At 43.1% G+C, this 17,001-nt stretch overlaps 2 protein-coding genes across 2 annotated transcripts in view; both read left to right on the forward strand.

Annotated features, from left to right (window-relative positions):
• Positions 1-1,838: 1,838 nt before the first annotated feature.
• Positions 1,839-7,859, forward strand: LOC139546202 (uncharacterized). The gene is made up of 3 exons (XM_071354313.1): positions 1,839-3,005; positions 3,158-3,646; positions 3,964-7,859. The coding sequence occupies exons 1-3, from the start codon at positions 2,171-2,173 to the stop codon at positions 4,599-4,601; spliced, it is 1,962 nt and encodes a 653-aa protein (XP_071210414.1). The 5' UTR covers positions 1,839-2,170; the 3' UTR covers positions 4,602-7,859.
• An 8,169-nt stretch (positions 7,860-16,028) lies between these two features.
• The window catches only part of abcb6b (ATP binding cassette subfamily B member 6 (LAN blood group) b), a 38,617-nt gene continuing 37,644 nt past the window's right edge, over positions 16,029-17,001 (forward strand). The window contains exons 1-2 of the mRNA XM_071354314.1: positions 16,029-16,470; positions 16,697-16,937. Coding sequence (XP_071210415.1) covers positions 16,423-16,470; positions 16,697-16,937 — 289 coding nt within the window. The 5' untranslated portion in view covers positions 16,029-16,422. The remainder of the gene's footprint in view (positions 16,471-16,696; positions 16,938-17,001) is intronic.

The raw sequence follows: 17,001 nt of genomic DNA on the forward strand, positions 1-17,001 counted from the left end.
CCGGGTTGGAGAAAAAATCAGTTCTGTTATACTCACAGACAATATTTTGACCGTTTTGGAAACTTTAGAGTGTTTTCTATCCTAATCTGTCAATTATATGCATATTCTAATATCTGAGCCTGAGAAATAATCCGTTTACCTTGGGAACGTTATTTTTCCAAATATAAAAATTCTGCCCCCTAGCTTCAAGAGGATTTATTAACTGACTTGCGTAGTTAAATAAAGGGAAAAAATAAAAACTGCTGATTAAACATCTCATGCGTCATTACTCTGGTTGCTTCTGTAATTCACAGGAAATCTTTGACTGCGCGTATCATCACATCTATCCTTGCAGACTTTTTCTTAACCTGATCACTCATATTCATCACACTAGGCATGAACACCAAGAAGTCAACCCTGTTCACCACCAACGCTTATTTTATGACCACACACTGATGGTCACATTTGATAGAGATCACAGTGTGTGCTACTCCTTCACCTCCACCTTCCATCGGAGGCTGCTGCACCAATTTCTATGTCCCCATCTGTGGTTAATCTACGTTCTATCTTCATACATCCTACTACCTTCATCCATCTCAGACGTACTCCCATCTGAGCTATCTGCCATGCCTACCTCAGTCACCAGTACAGCTCTGCAGATCCGCCAACCAAACGCAACACTGCGTTCACTTTCGAAACTGAATGTTCTGGTCCCAAGTGCTCCTTCTGTTCCAATGTTGATTATTGACCAAAAGAACGGGGCTCTATTAACTACGAAACCAGCAACGTAAAGGGCTGTCTCGTCCCCTCCAGTTGTCTACTATTTACAGTATATACGGATAACGTGATTGGCAGACATGATCAGCAGAGATATACCATGGATAGTACACAAGTTTTGATTGGTTTACAGTTTAGCACTTGACTGTACAGCTAGCAAACATAAAAGTATGTATTTTAAAACATTTGCAAGAATTGACGACAAACAGAAATGTGTTCAGAAGCAGCGGTGTGTATTCATGGATGCCAAGGGAAGCCGGGCTTCCCCAAATATTTCACCAATATTTTAAAAAATTGTATAAAATCGTTCAGCTTTCTCTGTGTTTTTATAATTTTCGGTCAATCTGAATCTCACCGGAGAAATCATCCAAGCGAGGGAAACAGCACTGCTCTGTCTCAGGATCTGATGCTGTCTGGACCAAAAGAGTTTAACGTATTGCTGCCGTAGCATTTGATTTATTGATGCCAGGAAGCTTTTGGTCTCCCTTGATAAAATACTTTGCCAATCAATGTGCAACAAAACGCCCCCCAAGGGAGACCAGTTTGGATTTGGCAAAATGTCATTTTCAGAAAAACTTGTCTGTTTCTGGTCTGCTTGTGTTGATGTTCTGCAGTAGCTAAATTTGGCCCTTCCTAAGCCATGAATGGAGATGGGGATTTGGACTTGTGGCTTTGACTTCATTCTCTGTCCAGGCCAATGACAATTCGGATCAAACTGGTCACTTTAATAATGTTAACATACTGTTTTACTCATTTAATATTTATATACTGTATTCTACTGTATTTTAGTCCATGCCACTTTGACATTGCTCATCCTAATATATATATATTTCTTAATTCCATACTTTTACTTCTAGATGTGTGTGTATTGTGAATTGTTAGATACTAATGCACTGTTGGAGCTAATTCTACGTTCTACCCATATTCAGTCCAATTTTAATAAATAATATTGTATTGTAACCTATTGAGTTCATGATTTGCACAGCAAAGCATACCTTCCTAGGTAAGGCCGTCAAAGATTTCTGGTCTTGCTCCTACCCGGAACTTAAACATCCAATCCGGCGATCCTATCGGACATATTTGATGAAACACAGGAACGATTAAAGGAGAACATATTTGTTTACATAGATCCGAAGTTTAAATGTTTTCAGTTTCTCTGACATCTTCTGGTTTCGAAATTAGCCAGGGACATTTTACTATTTAATAGCTTACAAACAGTGAAAACCCATTCAATTGTCTTGTTTAGTTAGCTCTCTGGAGCAGGTTTTCCGCTTGCTACGAGGGTAGCTAGCTAGCTCGATGTTAGCAGCAATCAATCGTTTGCTATTACATTTCACGATGGACGACAGACTATGAAATTTGACCTCCGATGTTATAAACAAATTTAAAGGTTGTTATTTGCAGTTTTACAAAAATGGATATCAGTCTAACAATTTCACTAATGCGGGGCCAGATGGGTACCGTGATAGAGAGAGCGGTTAGCGCCGCTGTTGAGACTGTGTTGGGGGAGATGCTTAGAGTGGTCGGCATTAAATTTGACGAGCTGAAGATGGAAGTAATAGCTAAAGAGAAAGAGGCGGAGAACATAAGACAGTTGCTGGAGATATCCCGATCTCAGATGAAGACAATGCGGAAACACATGAACGCTCTGGGTGAGAACGCACACGGTGCCACTTATCAGACCTACCGGACAGCATTCGGCCATTCTGATCCCCGCAGAATTCACGGTTCCTCCGAGGCCGCACTGTCCTCGGGTTTACCACAGCCGCCGAGAAGGACGGTTCCAAACAACAACCAAATCCCCACTACAAATGGAAACTTACAGGCAAGGAATCGAGTCACCATCACCGTACCGTCTGATAACTTGGTCAGGGCCACCCAACCGTCTGATAACTTGGTCCGGGCCACCCAGCCCTCTGATAACTTGGTCAGGGCCACCCAGCCCTCTGATAACTTGGTCAGGGCCACACAGCCCTCTGATAACTTGGTCAGGGCCACCCAGCCCTCTGATAACTTGGTCAGGGCCACCCAGCCCTCTGATAACTTGGTCAGGGCCACACAGCCCTCGGATAACTTGGTCAGGGCCACCCAACCTTCTGATAATATGGTAACCGTTAGGGCCACGTCAACATCCTTTGACAGTCACGATGATCTGACAACTGTGATCTCCCAGACTCTGGAGGACCGGACATTGACACCCACTGTCTCTGCAATGAATAGTTCATCAGAGCATCTGGAACCTTTGAAAGGTAGAATGTCTTTTCTCAGATCATGTCGGGTTTGAATGTGGCAATTATTCTGTGTTTGCTTGTGTATGTAAATTGGCAGCCTGACTGAACTCGCATAGCTGTCTATTTTCCCAGTGTTTGTTGACCACCATGTTACCTCTTTTTCCCTCCAGAGGAGCACCCAGCCCCCCTTGACCCCGAGGTGTCTGATGAGAGCCAGAGGAGGAGGGAGGAGGAAGAAGAAGAGTGTCAGGCCGAGTGGACCATAAGTACACAGCCACCAGAGACAAGCACAGACCCTGGGGCCCAGCTGGTCCTCTCCCCACCCAGGACTGACGGAGCAGACTGCTCTGCCAGGAGTGTACTGCCACCCTCCCAGCTCCTGTCCCAGTTCCAAGTGAAAGAGGAGGAAGCTGAGGTGGAGATCATCTGTATCAAACAGGAACCAGAGGAGGTGGAGACCCTGTTGATAAACCTGGCTGCTGAAAGCTTCTCTCAGGGCAACCTTTTAGACAGGCAGACTCAGGGAAACCTCCTCCTGGACAGTCACAGGACAATCCCAGGCTCTCAGAGCCAGAGGGATAGGAGAGCACCCCGTCCACCACAGAGCCAGAGGACCTCAGCAGAGAATACACCCTTCACCTCAGCCGACTCTTGTTCATGTGAGTTAAATCTCCCTGAGACATTGTGACTCCATAATCTACAGCCATGTCCCAAGGCAAAAATACTGCTTTGTTGTGGTCGCTATGCTTCTGTTTAATAAAATATGATTTATCCAATCTAATGGAATGTTTGTCCTCTTCATCCTCAGATGGGCTGTCCCAGGCAGTGATATCTAATGGAATGTTGTTTGTCCTCTTCATCAGATGGGCTGTCCCAGGCAGTGATATCTAATGGAATGTTTGTCCTCTTCATCCTCAGATGGGCTGTCCCAGGCAGTGATATCTAATGGAATGTTGTTTGTCCTCTTCATCCTCAGATGGGCTGTCCCAGGCAGTGATGTCAGGAGGAGTTGCTCCCCGGCCAATGGTGCGTCCGTGGCCCAAAGACCTGAGTCTGTACGAGGAGTTTAAAATGAGACGAACTGAGCTGAGGAGGAGGAGCCAGACCCGTCAGAGGGAGATGGAGAAGAACCTTCCCCAGCCTCTATTAGCTGACCTGGTGAAGGAGAGACGGGAGAAGACCCGGCTCAGAGTGGCCCGCTGGAGAGCCAAGAGGAAGCTGCAGGCCTGCCTACTGACTCAGATGACCCAGCAGACACAACACCAACAGACTGGACCGGGTCTGGGCCAGGGGAATAGTCTGAACAGTGGGCTGGGGAATCATAGCCAGATTAGCCACCACACACAGCACAAAACCACAGGCCCCACTCAGACTCAACAGAGAAACAGTGCTGCCGTCTCTCAATCTCAGTACAATAACAGTTTTCTGTACAACAGAAGTCACGGTGACTCTGGGCCTAGTAACATTAACTACCCTCCTCTCCAGTTCAACTCCTCCTCTCTAATGCTGGGGCAACATGGAGGACACAATATGGTGGAGCACATTATGCAGCCTACAATGACATCGTCCTCACAGCAGGGCCTCTCCCTGACAGACTCTGAGCTCTACCAGTAACAAGGGATCATGGGTATTCAAATCTTACCCTACAAGTTCTGGATTACTGCTGTTTTTTTTTGTTCTACCTGATAATGAATTACACCCACCTGGTATCCCAGGTCTAAACCAGTCCCTGATTAGAGGGGAATCACCCACCTGGTGTCCCAGGTCTAAATCAGTCCCTGATTAGAGGGGAATCACCCACCTGGTGTCCCAGGTCTAAATCAGTCCCTGACTAGAGGGGGAATCACCCACCTGGTGTCCGAGGTCTAAATCAGTCCCTGATTAGAGGGGAATCACCCACCTGGTATCCCAGGTCTAAACCAGTCCCTGATTAGAGGGGAATCACCCACCTGGTGTCCCAGGTCTAAATCAGTCCCTGATTAGAGGGGAATCACCCACCTGGTGTCCCAGGTCTAAATCAGTCCCTGTTCAGAGGGGAATCACCCACCTGGTGTCCCAGGTCTAAATCAGTCCCTGATTAGAGGGGAATCACCCACCTGGTGTCCCAGGTCTAAATCAGTCCCTGTTCAGAGGGGAATCACCCACCTGGTGTCCCAGGTCTAAATCAGTCCCTGATTAGAGGGGAATCACCCACCTGGTGTCCCAGGTCTAAATCAGTACCTGATTAGAGGGGAATCACCCACCTGGTGTCCCAGGTCTAAATCAGTCCCTGATTAGAGGGGAATCACCCACCTGGTGTCCCAGGTCTAAATCAGTCCCTGATTAGAGGGGAATCATCCACCTGGTGTCCCAGGTCTAAATCAGTACCTGTTCAGAGGGGAATCACCCACCTGGTGTCCCAGGTCTAAATCAGTACCTGATTAGAGGGGAATCACCCACCTGGTGTCCCAGGTCTAAATCAGTCCCTGATTAGAGGGGAATCACCCACCTGGTGTCCCAGGTCTAAATCAGTACCTGATTAGAGGGGAATCACCCACCTGGTGTCCCAGGTCTAAATCAGTCCCTGATTAGAGGGGAATCACCCACCTGGTGTCCCAGGTCTAAATCAGTCCCTGATTAGAGGGGAATCATCCACCTGGTGTCCCAGGTCTAAATCAGTACCTGATTAGAGGGGAATCACCCACCTGGTGTCCCAGGTCTAAATCAGTACCTGATTAGAGGGGAATCATCCACCTGGTGTCCCAGGTCTAAATCAGTACCTGATTAGAGGGGGAATCACCCACCTGGTGTCCCAGGTCTAAATCAGTACCTGATTAGAGGGGAATCACCCACCTGGTGTCCCAGGTCTAAACCAGTCCCTGATTAGAGGGGAAGAGTGGAACTGGCTTTGTGGTCCACATTTGAATTAGATGGCAGGAGACCAACATTACAGTACCAATTCTACCAGTTCTACTCTATAGTACCAGTTCTACTCTACAGTACCAGTTCTACTCTACCAGTACCAGTTCTACTCTACCAGTACCAGTTCTACTCTACAGTACCAGTTCTACTCTACCAGTTCTACTCTACCAGTTCTACTCTACCAGTTCGACTCTACCAGTACCAGTTCTACTCTACCAGTTCTACTCTACCAGTTCTACTCTACCAGTACCAGTTCTACTCTACCAGTTCTACTCTACCAGTTCTACTCTACCAGTACCAGTTCTACTCTACCAGTTCTACTCTACAGTACCAGTTCTACTCTACCAGTTCTACTCTACCAGTTCTACTCTACCAGTACCAGTTCTACTCTACCAGTTCTACTCTACCAGTTCTACTCTACCAGTACCAGTTCTACTCTACCAGTTCTACTCTACAGTACCAGTTCTACTCTACCAGTACCAGTTCTACTCTACCAGTTCTACTCTACCAGTACCAGTTCTACTCTACCAGTTCTACTCTACAGTACCAGTTCTACTCTACCAGTACCAGTTCTACTCTACCAGTTCTACTCTACCAGTTCTACTCTACCAGTACCAGTTCTACTCTACCAGTACCAGTTCTACTCTACCAGTTCTACTCTACCAGTTCTACTCTACCAGTACCAGTTCTACTCTACCAGTTCTACTCTACCAGTACCAGTTCTACTCTACCAGTTCTACTCTACCAGTTCTACTCTACCAGTACCAGTTCTACTCTACCAGTTCTACTCTACCAGTACCAGTTCTACTCTACCAGTTCTACTCTACCAGTACCAGTTCTACTCTACCAGTACCAGTTCTACTCTACCAGTACCAGTTCTACTCTACCAGTTCTACTCTACCAGTACCAGTTCTACTCTACCAGTTCTACTCTACCAGTACCAGTTCTACTCTACCAGTTCTACTCTACCAGTAACAATAGAGCAGAGGATGTGTTTTGTAGAGTCACTCCGTTGTATGGCACCCTATTCCCTATGTAGTGCACTACGTTTGACAAAGGTCTTTATGGCTCTGGTCAAAAGTAGTGCACTATATAGGGAATAGGGTGTCATTTTCAGACACAGCCTATGTCTTCTGATGCAGGGCCAATAACATGAGGTATTTCAAGGGGACTTGTATGAATGCAGAATTATCCAAATTGCCTGTGACAAATTGTTTTAAAAAAAGGCTTTTATTTTAGGATAATAACCTGATAATTGAATTGCTTAAAAAAATTACCTGAGAATGTTTTGATGTACAACAAAAGTCTTTATTAAAATACATTATTTATATTAACTTGAATAATGACCAGCCCTACGTGTCTACAAATATGGAAGATAAATCACCTTACCTGAATAACTGATAGGATCGTCATGCGTAATACTTCTAGGTCAAACAAATGTTTTTATTTGGCAAACTTCATTGTCAATATTATTTAATCAACTGTTATTTATACCTTGTATTGCTCTGCAACTGGATTTAAATCATGATAATATACTTATAAGCTCTATTCAGATATAGGCCTATTCAATGATATATTAGGAAACTATCCAATACATTATGAATCACTTTTTTGAGTTAGGCCTAGTCTTTGATCAGACTGATTTCTCATGCTTCATTCCTCCTGTCCCTACTTGATAGTTTCATTAGCAGTGTTCAAGGTTAACAGCTGTTTCCATTAACCTGTCCAGTCATTATGTTTTGGCAGCATTTAGAAAAATTACATAGAAAATAGATGGGACAATTTCCTGTTACTGTGCATTTCCATTGTCCATATAAACAGCTGGATGGAATGACGTCACACCTATTAAAAAAAAAAACACCGTGAAAACCGAGTGTCGAAGGAAAAGGAAGTGGGTGAAGTGTTTCCATTATCCATTTGGGCAAATTGTGCATTAATAAATTGGCGATAGCCTGTCTGCCCTCCCACCGATCTGTTTCCTGTCTGCCCTCCCACCGATCTGTTTCCTGTCTGCCCTCCCACCGATCTGTTTCCTGTCTGCCCTCCCACCGATCTGTTTCCTGTCTGCCCTCCCACCGATCTGTTTCCTGTCTGCCCTCCCACCGATCTGTTTCATGTCTCAGGTAGCTGGATGACAGAATCATTATTTCCCTGGTGAAGAAAAACCCCTTCACAACAGTTGGTCAGATCAAGAACAACCTCCAGGAGGTCGGATTATCTGTGTCAAAGTCAAGGAGGTAGGCGTATCTGTGTCAAGGAGGTAGGCGTATCTGTGTCAAGGAGGTCGGCGTATCTGTGTCAAGGAAGTCGGCGTGTCTGTCAAAGTCAAGGAGGTCGGCGTATCTGGGTCAAGGAGGTAGGCGTATCTGTGTCAAGGAGGTAGGCGTATCTGTGTCAAGGAGGTAGGCGTATCTGTGTCAAGGAGGTAGGCGTATCTGTGTCAAGGAGGTAGGCGTATCTGTGTCAAGGAAGTCGGCGTGTCTGTGTCAAGGAGGTCGGCGTATCTGTGTCAAGGAAGTCGGCGTGTCTGTGTCAAAGTCAAGGAGGTAGGCGTATCTGTGTCAAGGAGGTAGGCGTATCTGTGTCAAGGAGGTCGGCGTATCTGTGTCAAGGAAGTCGGCGTGTCTGTGTCAAAGTCAAGGAGGTAGGCGTATCTGTGTCAAGGAGGTAGGCGTATCTGTGTCAAGGAGGTCGGCGTATCTGTGTCAAGGAAGTCGGCGTGTCTGTGTCAAAGTCAAGGAGGTAGGCGTATCTGTGTCAAGGAGGTAGGCGTATCTGTGTCAAGGAGGTAGGCGTATCTGTGTCAAGGAGCTAGGCGTATCTGTGTGAAGGAGCTAGGCGTATCTGTGTCAAGGAGCTAGGCGTATCTGTGTCAAGGAGCTAGGCGTATCTGTGTCAAGGAGCTAGGCGTATCTGTGTCAAGGAGCTAGGCGTATCTGTGTCAAGGAGGTCGGCGTATCTGTGTCAAGGAGCTAGGCGTATCTGTGTCAAGGAGCTAGGCGTATCTGTGTCAAGGAGCTAGGCGTATCTGTGTCAAGGAGCTAGGCGTATCTGTGTCAAGGAGCTAGGCGTATCTGTGTCAAGGAGCTAGGCGTATCTGTGTCAAGGAGCTAGGCGTATCTGTGTCAAGGAGCTAGGCGTATCTGTGTCAAGGAGCTAGGCGTATCTGTGTCAAGGAGGTCGGCGTATCTGTGTCAAGGAGCTAGGCGTATCTGTGTCAAGGAGCTAGGCGTATCTGTGTCAAGGAGGTCGGCGTATCTGTGTCAAGGAGGTCGGCGTATCTGTGTCAAGGAGCTAGGCGTATCTGTGTCAAGGAGGTCAGCGTATCTGTGTCAAGGAGCTAGGCGTATCTGTGTCAAAGTCAACAGTCAAGAGAATACTTCACCAGAGTAAATAGAGAGGGTTTACCACAAAATGTAAACCATTGGTAAGCCTCAGTAACAGGAAGAGCAGATTAGAGTGTTTCACAGCCGTCAACATGTATGGAACAGCTGTCAACCTGTACGGAACAGCCGTCAACCTGTTCGGAACAGCCGTCAACCTGTACGGAACAGCCGTCAACCTGTACGGAACAGCCGTCAACCTGTACGGAACAGCCGTCAACCTGTACGGAACAGCCGTCAACCTGTACGGAACAGCCGTAGCCGTCAACCTGTACGGAACAGCCGTCAACCTTTTGGATAGAGCAGACATTTCCATATCTTCTTATGCCTGCAGGGGCAGTATTGAGTAGCTTGGATGAAAGGTGCACAGAGGTGCCCAGAGTAAACGGCCTGCTCCTCAGTCATAGTTGCTAATATATGCATATTATTATTACTATTGGATAGAAAACACTCTGAAGTTTCTAAAACTGTTTGAATTATGTCTGTGAGTATAACAGAACTCATATGGCAGGCAAAAACCTGAGAAGAAATCCAACCAGGAAGTGAGAAATCTGAGGTTGGTCAATTTTCAATTCATCGCCTATTGAATACACAGTAGGATATGGATCTGTTTGCACTTCCTACTGCTTCCACTAGATGTCAACAGTCTGTAGAACCTTGAATGAAGCTTCTACTGTGATGTTGAGCCGGATGGGAGCTGTTTGAGTCAGTGGTCTGGCAGAGAGCCAGGTCCTGGTCATGCGCATTCCACATGATATCGACCTGCGTTCCATTGCTTCTCTACACACAAAGGATTTCTCCGGTTGGAACGTTATTGAATATTTATGATAACAACATCCTAAAGATTGATTCTGTAAATAGTTTGACAAGTTTTTTCGACCTGTAATATAACTTTTTGAAGTTTTCGTCCGACGTTCGCCTGGACCTGCACGAGCGTTTGCATTTGTGTACTAAACACGCTAACAAAAATAGCTACTTGGACATAAATGATGGACATTACCGAACAAAACGAACATTTCTTGTGGGAGTCCTGGGAGTGCATTCCGACGAAGATCAGCAAAGGTAAGTGAAGATTTATAATGTTTTTTTATGAGTTTTGTTGACTGCACAATTTGGCGGGTAACTGTATGGCTTACTTTTGTGGCTGAACGCTGTTCTCAGATTATTGAATATTGTGCTTTTTGAAATCTGACACAGCGGTTGCATTAAGAAAATGTGTATCTTTAATTCTATGTAAAACATGTATCTTTCATCAAAGTTTATGATGAGTATTTCTGTTATTTGACGTGGCTCTCTGCAATTTCTCTGGATATTTTGGAGGCATTTCTGAACATGGCGCCAATGTAAACTGAGGTTTTTGGATATAAATATGAACTTAATCGAACAAATCATATATGTATTGTGTAATATGAAGTCCTATGAGTGTCATCTGATGAAGATCATCAAAGGTTAGTGATTAATTTGATCTCTATTTCTGCTTTTTGTGACTGCTATCTTTCGCTGGAAAAATGGCTGTGCTTATTGTGGTTTGGTGGTGACCTAACATAATCGTTTGTGGTGCTTTCGCTGTAAAGCCTATTTGAAATCGGACAGTTTGGTGGGATTAACAACAAGATTACCTTTAAAATGGTATAAGATACATGTATGTTTGAGGAATTTTAATTATGATATTTCTGTTGTTTGAATTTGGCGCCCTGCACTTTCACTGGCTGTCATATCATCCCGTTAATGGGATTGCAGCCATAAGAAGATATATTTGCGTGACATAACTCCACCAGTCCTATTTATGATGTCATTTACAGAGATTATACCGTTATTAACCTTTTTCTCTTTAAAAAAAATGTTTTTTTTAATCTAAATTTGAGTTTGATACAGTTTACTACAGTACTTTACATGTATTCTGCACTGTTGAGGAAGAGCTGCAAGTAAGCAATTTCACTGTACCGTTTCCATCTGCTTGTATCCTGTGCCGAATACGCTTTGATTTGATACCTTGTCGTTTAAGACATTGTGAAACTATCACCAGTCCTATATCCTTCATGTGATGTATAATTCAAACATGTTTACCCAATGTGCTGAACACGGTATACTAACACAAACCTGGGAGAACAAATACACCACTGGTCAACACAGTAGGTCCAATCTGCAAAGATACCGTTCAGTAATCTGAGACGTCAACATCAGGGACAAGACAGGTTGTTTTGGTAACTTGATCGTTGCTTGTTTCTCTGTCGTCTTCTTAGGTCATAGACTACTTTGCATTGGTGTGTCGTCAGAGGTTTAGATTTGTCCCAGCTCCCCCTGGGGTCTCCTCTGACAGATTATTATTATTTTACATAAATGTGTAAAAATAACTTTATCATAATTTCCTTAAATTCAAAAAGGCACTCGCACATCTGAGCAATCTTTTTAGGCAGGTGCATGGCAACAGTTGAACAAGATGAAGGAAAAAGGAAACCGCCCACTGCTCTTGATAGTATCACTGATATTTAATAAGCTTTACGTATCGGACTCACAGCCTTTCTTCAGAGCTCTGACCAAGGCCGTGTGGCCGATACGTAAAGCTTATTAAATATCGGTGATACTATCAAGAGGAGTGGGCGGTTTCCTTTTTCCTTCATAATTTCCTTAAATTAAAATGCCGGCGCATTCGGACTAATGTCTGTCTATGGTAGGCTACTCAGAGGTGGTAGGCTACTCAGAGGTGGTATTTTATCTTCACTCTCACTAACAGGTGACATTATACAATGTAGAACAGCTCGCCCACTGCTCAACTAATGATACAACATGTAACAACTTCCAGCAGCAAACAGACAGGAGACAACGATACAATGTAACAACTTCCAGGGGCAAACAGACAGGAGACAACGATACAATGTAACAATGATAAAACGATACAATGTAACAATGATAAAACGATACAATGTAACAATGATAAAATGATACAATGTAACAACTTCCAGGGGCAAACAGACAGCAGACAACGATACAATGTAACAATGATAAAACGATACAATGTAACAATGATAAAACGATACAATGTAACAACTTCCAGGAGCAAACAGACAGGAGACAACGATACAATGTAACAATGATAAAATGATACAAATGTAACAACTTCCAGGAGCAAACAGACAGCAGACAACGATACAATGTAACAATGATAAAACGATACAATGTAACAACTTCCAGGAGCAAACAGACAGGAGACAACGATACAATGTAACAACTTCCAGGAGCAAACAGACAGGAGACAACGATACAATGTAACAATGATAAAATGATACAAATGTAACAACTTCCAGGAGCAAACAGACAGCAGACAACAATACAATGTAACTATGATAAAATAATACAATGTAACAACTTCCAGGAGCAAACAGACAGGAGACAACGATACAATGTAACAACTTCCAGGAGCTAACAGACAGGAGACAACGATACAATGTAACAATGATAAAATGATACAAATGTAACAACTTCCAGGAGCAAACAGACAGGAGACAACGATACAATGTAACAACTTCCAGGAGCAAACAGACAGGAGACAACGATACAATGTAACAATGATAAAATGATACAAATGTAACAACTTCCAGGAGCAAACAGACAGGAGACAACGATACAATGTAACAACTTCCAGGAGCAAACAGACAGGAGACAACGATACAATGTAACAATGATAAAACGATACAATGTAACAATGATAAAACGATACAATGTAACAACTTCCAGGAGCAAACAGACAGGAGACAACGATACAATGTAACAACTTCCAGGAGCAAACAGACAGGAGACAACGATACAATGTAACAATGATAAAATGATACAAATGTAACAACTTCCAGGAGCAAACAGACAGGAGACAACGATACAATGTAACAATGATAAAACGATACAATGTAACAATGATAAAACGATACAATGTAACAACTTCCAGGAGCAAACAGACAGGAGACAACGATACAATGTAACAATGATAAAACTATACAATGTAACAACTTCCAGGGGCAAACAGACAGCAGACAACGATACAATGTAACAATGATAAAACGATACAATGTAACAATGATAAAACGATACAATGTAACAAGTTCCAGGAGCAAACAGACAGGAGACAACGATACAATGTAACAATGATAAAACGATACAATGTAACAACTTCCAGGGGAAAACAGACAGCAGACAACGATACAATGTAACAATGATAAAATGATACAAATGTAACAACTTCCAGGAGCAAACAGACAGCAGACAACGATACAATGTAACAATGATAAAACGATACAATGTAACAACTTCCAGGAGCAAACAGACAGGAGACAACGATACAATGTAACAACTTCCAGGAGCAAACAGACAGGAGACAACGATACAATGTAACAATGATAAAATGATACAAATGTAACAACTTCCAGGAGCAAACAGACAGCAGACAACGATACAATGTAACAATGATAAAATGATACAAATGTAACAACTTCCAGGAGCAAACAGACAGGAGACAACGATACAATGTAACAATGATAAAACGATACAATGTAACAATGATAAAACGATACAATGTAACAACTTCCAGGAGCAAACAGACAGGAGACAACGATACAATGTAACAATGATAAAACGATACAATGTAACAACTTCCAGGGGCAAACAGACAGCAGACAACGATACAATGTAACAATGATAAAACGATACAATGTAACAACTTCCAGGAGCAAACAGACAGGAGACAACGATACAATGTAACAACTTCCAGGAGCAAACAGACAGCAGACAACGATACAATGTAACAATGATAAAACGATACAATGTAACAACTTCCAGGGGCAAACAGACAGCAGACAACGATACAATGTAACAATGATAAAACGATACAATGTAACAACTTCCAGGAGCAAACAGACAGCAGACAACGATACAATGTAACAATGATAAAACGATACAATGTAACAACTTCCAGGAGCAAACAGACAGGAGACAACGATACAATGTAACAATGATAAAACGATACAATGTAACAACTTCCAGGAGCAAACAGACAGCAGACAACGATACAATGTAACAATGATAAAACGATACAATGTAACAACTTCCAGGGGCAAACAGACAGCAGACAACGATACAATGTAACAATGATAAAACGATACAATGTAACAACTTCCAGGAGCAAACAGACAGCAGACAACGATACAATGTAACAATGATAAAACGATACAATGTAACAACTTCCAGGAGCAAACAGACAGGAGACAACGATACAATGTAACAACTTCCAGGAGCAAACAGACAGGAGACAACGATACAATGTAACAATGATAAAATGATACAAATGTAACAACTTCCAGGAGCAAACAGACAGCAGACAACGATACAATGTAACTATGATAAAATAATACAATGTAACAACTTCCAGGAGCAAACAGACAGGAGACAACGATACAATGTAACAACTTCCAGGAGCAAACAGACAGGAGACAACAATACAATGTAACAATGATAAAATGATACAAATGTAACAACTTCCAGGAGCAAACAGACAGGAGACAACGATACAATGTAACAATGATAAAACGATACAATGTAACAATGATAAAACGATACAATGTAACAACTTCCAGGAGCAAACAGACAGGAGACAACGATACAATGTAACAATGATAAAACGATACAATGTAACAACTTCCAGGGGCAAACAGACAGCAGACAACGATACAATGTAACAATGATAAAACGATACAATGTAACAACTTCCAGGAGCAAACAGACAGGAGACAACGATACAATGTAACAACTTCCAGGAGCAAACAGACAGCAGACAATGATACAATGTAACAATGATAAGACGATACAATGTAACAACTTCCAGGGGCAAACAGACAGCAGACAACGATACAATGTAACAATGATAAAACGATACAATGTAACAACTTCCAGGAGCAAACAGACAGCAGACAACGATACAATGTAACAATGATAAAACGATACAATGTAACAACTTCCAGGAGCAAACAGACAGGAGACAACGATACAATGTAACAATGATAAAACGATACAATGTAACAACTTCCAGGAGCAAACAGACAGGAGACAACGATACAATGTAACATCTTCCAGGAGCAAACAGACAGCAGACAACGATACAATGTAACAATGATAAAACGATACAATGTAACAACTTCCAGGGGCAAACAGACAGCAGACAACGATACAATGTAACAATGATAAAACGATACAATGTAACAACTTCCAGGAGCAAACAGACAGCAGACAACGATACAATGTAACAATGATAAAACGATACAATGTAACAACTTCCAGGAGCAAACAGACAGGAGACAACGATACAATGTAACAATGTAACAATGATAAAACGATACAATGTAACAACTTTGCTTGTAACTGCGTTAGAAAGAAGTATTAACGCTGAATTGACCTCTATTCAAACTGGACAATGGCAGGGCAGACCCTCTCACATGACCACATGCCCGGTCATGTGAAAAATACCACCCAATCCTTACCATAGAGAATCATAGAGGCCTCTAGTAGTCAAAAGGCTGCATTAGCATGGGCAGCGCCGTTGAGAGCTTCCACCATTTATAATATTGTCAACTGTGTGGGACTTCCAACTTCATTGGCTGATCCCTCGTGGTGACCCGGTTTTGAGTCGTGTCCAACCAGGTCATCAGGCGAGATCAGCCAATTGCGAAGAAGAAAAGTAACTACTTTTAAAATGGTGATAGCATCAATGGCGCTGCACATGCTGTCACAGACACTATAATGGCACAGATACAAAGACGCGTCCTCTATCTTTCTCTATGGTCCATCCTGACTGCTAAGTAGAGAAAAACGTGTTATTATGTTATCTCTAAAAACCAATGTGTTCATATATTGACCACTTGAACGGTCAGTCCCTTGACAGACATGTTTAATATCACTCTTTTGAAGCATGCACATTATATCATCTGCTCTCCCTGATCGTTGCACGGAAGTTAGAACGCAGAACGTGCTGACCGTGCAGTTCGCCAAACAAAACCATACAGCAACATGGAAACATCGGTATGTGGCGGCTGACGACCCTCTGTTGAACATTAGTGAGACCTGGAGGAACGAGGAACAAGTCGACAAGGTCCTCTGGTCTAGTTTATCAAATGGCAAGTCAAGATGCAAAAGGAACTGGAATTACTCTGACTATTGAGGTAAACATCTATTTATTTCCATTGTTAGGCATACAGTATATAACGTATGAAAATTCGACACGGTGGTTGATAACGTTTTGTAATTGGTTGACCTGTTTATGTTGTTTTTTTGTATTTTAATGCATTACACATCAGTGTTCTTACGGCGAGCTTCAACAGTTGTAGTATTCTAAAAGTTATTTGTTCCTTTGTTTCCTAAAAGAAGTGTCACTCTTCCCTCATACAGCCTGACAAAAGAAGACAACAGAAAGAAAGTGAGCCCCCATCTAAGTCCTTCCCATCCACATCAAAGTCGTCCCAGACCGTGTCAACATGGCATGGTTTTGGGCAGAAGGTGCGTCTCCTGGCCCCTTACCTGTGGCCCCGGGACAGCCTGTCTCTTCAGATAATGGTCCTGCTCTGTCTGGCCCTACTGGCCATGGAAAGGGTCATTAACGTCTTCGTCCCCATCTACTCCAAAAACATAGGTGAGACTGTCCTCCAAAAACATAGGTGAGACTGTCCTCCAAAAACATAGGTGAGACTGTCCTC

This window comes from Salvelinus alpinus, chromosome 20 (genome assembly GCF_045679555.1).
Source record: "Salvelinus alpinus chromosome 20, SLU_Salpinus.1, whole genome shotgun sequence".
Classification (NCBI taxonomy): domain Eukaryota; kingdom Metazoa; phylum Chordata; class Actinopteri; order Salmoniformes; family Salmonidae; genus Salvelinus; species Salvelinus alpinus.